The 4,880-nt window shown below is 35.7% G+C and overlaps 1 protein-coding gene across 3 annotated transcripts in view; it reads left to right on the top strand.

Annotated features, from left to right (window-relative positions):
- Positions 1–4,880, top strand: part of LOC110295968 (contactin-6) — a 355,090-nt gene that overhangs the window by 144,134 nt on the left and 206,076 nt on the right. For all 3 annotated transcript variants that reach the window (XM_021164391.2, XM_029478903.1, XM_021164390.2), the window contains one exon: positions 2,742–2,868. In XM_021164391.2, coding sequence (XP_021020050.1) covers positions 2,742–2,868 — 127 coding nt within the window. The remainder of the gene's footprint in view (positions 1–2,741; positions 2,869–4,880) is intronic.

A 4,880-nucleotide genomic window follows, 5' to 3' on the forward strand; every position in this document is an offset into this window, starting at 1 on the left:
GGTTCTGATGATTCCAAGTAACCTTGGTTTCTGTTGCTTATGATCTTATGCTTGCCTCCTGCTATCTGATTATCTCTAGTGATACCTGCCCTCACTATATCTGACTGCAGCATGTCCTTCATGTGATTCTGGTTGTGTCAGAACTCCTCAAAGTTCAGCTGTCTCTGTGATCCTGTGATTCTGGGATCCTGTAATCCTGAGATCCTGGGTGTATCAGAGCTCCTGGGAGTCAATCTGTCTTTGGGATCCTGGGAACCTGGTGTGACCAAGATCCTGGGATCCTGGGATTCTGAGATTCTAAGGCATGTTAGAGTGCCTGGAAGTGGAGCTTCTTCTTGGAACTTCTTCTGACTGGCTGCGGAATTAGTGTCTAAGGTCTGATCAGGACACCACTGATCCTATGATCCAGGGCAAGTTAGAGTGCCTTGGAGTTGAGATTCCTCTGGGTGTTTTGGGACTGGCTGCAAAGTTCACACCTAAGGTCTATTCATGGCACCTAACCTGATTTGAAGGAACCCATGCCACTGGTCAGGCAGATTTTCTGGGTGCCTGGGTCCTGCTGGTCCCAGTTACTTTTGGTGTTGATGTGGATGTTGTGTCCTACTCACCTCTGATCCTATGATCCTGGGTGTGTTAACAGCCTTGGAGTGGATCTTTCTCTAGGTGTTGTGGGACTGACTGCAGAATTTGCACCAAGGTCTGCTCAGGGCACTGGACCAGACTGGAAGGAACTCATGCCACTGGTCAGGCAGAGTTCCTGGGTGCCTGAGTCACCTGTATTTGTTTATTTTACTATCTGTAAATGTTCACCAGTTTTAGGCTACTTTGAACATAATTAATGTACTTTATTTTAATTTTACCTGAATATAAATAGATGTCATTAAGTCTTCTATATTGTTACAATATCTATATTCTTTATGTTTGATGCTGTCTCATGTCTTGGATATATCACAGGCCCAGGAGAAAAAAAATCGTTCTTTTTAAACTAGCCTTTGCAACAACCCTGAACTATTATACCTATGTTGCATTTATCAGAGAGGAATTTCTAGGACTGGCATTACTGGATAATTTATCCAAGATTGTGGAACTGGTAGCTGACTGTTAAAACTGAAGCTTTTGTATGTCTATACTGCTATGTCAAAGATGAACATACAGGAAATAAAGCTTAAAATCACCATGGAACTGATTTATTTTACTTGGGTGGAAATGTTTTAGATGTAAAATGGAAGTGAAATCAGTAAGTGGGTCCTGAAGAAAGAATTTGAAGATTCTGATTTAATTTCACATCTTCTCTTAAAGTAGATAGAAATTTGGACAATATATTCAAATAGCTAGACTTCAATTTCTCATCTAAAAATAATAAGAATGATGATAATAATGATGGTGGTTGTAACTATGGTGACTATATAGCTCATTGGCTCTCCATTTGCTTGTAACTAGCATATCATGACATAATTATAATAAGAATAGGACTAACACAAAAAATCATAACTAATGATGTCTTGAGTGTTGCTCATACCTGCTAAGGTTGTTTGATTCCAAGTTGCAAGCTTTTAGACAATGTCCCTGCCATCTTTCCAAATTGAGACATTTGCCTTACATGGTAAGATTTTAATTCTCTGGCACTACACATATGAACTTAGCATCCTATGAATAAGTCCTAATACCAAGTTTATCATTTATCATTCATGCTGTGTATTCTCATATAAAGACAAACACACCTTACCACCATATAAATCACTTATTCTTCTGCCTTTTCCCCTTGAGTCTTTCCCACAGCTTTTCTGTCCATTACACTGATGTCGGTCTAAGCAAGGGAAATATCCAACCACATTAAATATGTGAGGAGGGACTCTAACAGCCTGGTGCTTCATGTTGCATGCTCTGAGGTGTAAAAAATGATTTGATGCAAGGGAAATCAGGGCAGGTGTGGCCCGAAATGAGTTGTACTGTGCTAACTGATAGTTACTACATGAAAAAGAGAGACAGCAATTGAATGAATTTGGATTGCAAAATGTTTTATTTGGGAAAATGGTTAAATAGAGTAAAGGATTAGATGAGTAAGCTTTGTTAATTGCTTAACTGTGTTGAAATGATGTAGAGGAATACTCTTTGTTTACTGGAAAAATAAACTACTAAATATGGGATGAAATGTGTGTCATTCACAAAATTATTCTGCATAGTTCAGAAAATAATAATTTTAAAATTATTTTATTATATTAATTTTAAAAAATACATATGTAATGATTTATATTTATATACCTTAACATTATACATTATATTATTTACAATATGCATGCTATATGCAAATAATATAAACTATAATATTTATTTAGCTAGTATTTATATTACATGTAAATAATAATATACTATATTTTATAACATTATATATTATATATGGGAGACAAAGGTCAGAGAACAACTTTCAAGAGTTTGTTCTTGGTATCCCTCTTGGCAAGGCAAGCTGTTGTTTCTGCTGCTTCACTCTACACCCTAGTCAAGATTCTATTGTATTTAAATATCCACATGGCTTCTGGGACTCAAAGTGTTCAGTTTGCACATTTACCTGCTGAGCTCATCAGGAAAGAAGAAAGTGTTTTTAAAATTCTTGAAGAATATTCTCTAAGCTCAAGCTTGGTAATACATAACATTTTCTAATCTGTGTAGAATTGAGATTTAAATCAAGTGTGCTCTCAGACAGGAACAAGTATCTCAATGAATATTTTCTTTTTCATCCCCAGGTGAGGGTCGTTTCAGCCGTCCTATTTTTATCCAGGAGCCACAAGATGTTATTTTTCCTTTGGATTTATCTAGATCTGAAATTATTTTGACTTGTACTGCAAATGGATACCCTTCTCCCCATTACAGGTAAAACACTACTTCTCTGTACCACTGTTGTCTTCCTTGTGACTGCTGTAAAATAGACACAAAAATAACAATTCACAGATATACCCTACATATTCAGAATGGACTTTAAGATAGATTTTCACCCTATTTAATTTTATCTGCACAACTCCAATGAGCACATATACATCTTCAGGACTCCAAAACATTCATTCATGCTGCAATCTAAATTTATTTACTATATAGGCCACTAGTATATAGGTCTGTTTTTAATTTGACATTTATTCTTGGCATTGGTGGCCATCAGAGTCATATATACTTAGAAATGAGAAAGACTGAAGAAAACACGGGAATGTAAGAGAGAAATGGGGAGAGAGATTTAGTTTCACAGCTTGGAAAACTCTGAGCTTACTTCTGCATTCAATACACATCTACTTAATTTAAGGGTAGTGCCTCAGTTTCCTCAATACAATGGCTATGAAAATAGCCTTCTATAAACAAGCAATCAGAGTAAAACTTTTAAATTATATCATGAGATTAAATTCTGAAGATTTCCCAGCAGCCCCTACTGAGCCAAAAGTACTTATTATAGAAAAACTATGTTGAAGGCAATTATCTACATTCTAAGCCCAAGAAGGAAGTTTTACTACAGGAAAAAAATGTTTGTCTCTCATACAGAGTTTTATTTTTTAAACCTTTATTTGTATGCTATTTTAAATTGCTGTCTTTTCTCACATGTGTCTGGTAAAGAAAACATGGGAGCAAGGATATGGAGGCTTCTCTGGGGTCTTTGTAATCTCAGGAGCATAATACATTGGCATCATCCAAACTTTTAGGGAAAACATTCAAAAAAATAAAAATAATAATTTTCTCTGTTGATGTTCTTTAGCCTTAAAATAACTGCAGAAAAATAAACAATGTGGAAGAAAGAGGACTGTTTTGTTGTTGTTTGTTTTAGCTTTTTCATATTTACACAGTTGTGGTTTGGTTAGAATTTAAAGATATATACATTTGTATGGGTATAAGTTGTATTTTTATGTGAAATGATGTTCTGTTGGTAACAACTGTGTGCAGTGTGAATGTAGGAAGAAAAAATAAAAATCATCAGAATGACACTTGGTGATTTTTGATTTTCAAAGAATTCCCCCAAAGTGTTAATTTTTTAGATGTGGAATTGAATTGACATGCACAAAAAGCAACAATTAAGTCCACATTTAGCAAACTGTGCTCATTTTTTTGACTTACACGTTGCAATGAAATACAGCCTACATCTATATAATTACCAGTGGAATTAGTTCAATTATTTAAATGGACAAAGCTAAAGCCATCTCTGCATTATCTTGTATTTAGCTTGTATTTCATAGAATAACTTCATCATTCATTCATAAAAAGTGTTTAAAAGCTAAACCTTTAATTCTAAATAAGGTCTTAACCCAAATTCAACTCAACTGAGTAGGGAAGACCAATCACTTTTCTAATTACTTTGCTCAAATTCAGGCTTTCTGTTATTTATTATGCTGCTCAAAAATGTCTGAGCTTGAGAAGGCTCAGTAGTGAATAGCATTTGCTCCTCTCATAAAGGACCAGGGTTTGAGTACTAGGAACCATTTGCAATGGCTTGTAACTCCAGTTTGGAAGATCTGACAACATTTTCTGGACTCTGCTGGTATTAAAGGCACAAGATTCACAGACATACACGTGAGACAAACCACCCTTACACATAAAGTAAATGTTTTTAGAAAAGGTACTTGATTTAACCTAAGATGACCAATATAAAATAGGATTAATACCATTTTCAGGATCACCTAATATGAAATCATAGCTTTGGTGTTTGAAAGCTAGTTCAGTTGATGCAGGTAAGTTTTCTTGTGGGAGGGCAGTGTCTGAATGTCTCTATATTTTTAAGTTTATTAAATATGACTTAAATGCTGAGACTGCATTAGTTAGGGAAGCAGAAACCAGCCTGAGTAGGACCACAGGCCTCATCCAGCTGGATCAGCGCCGGGGTAGCAGGAGCTCAGGGTTGCCTGACACCC

The sequence above is a fragment of the Mus caroli genome, chromosome 6 (genome assembly GCF_900094665.2).
Source record: "Mus caroli chromosome 6, CAROLI_EIJ_v1.1, whole genome shotgun sequence".
Lineage (NCBI taxonomy): Eukaryota > Metazoa > Chordata > Mammalia > Rodentia > Muridae > Mus > Mus caroli.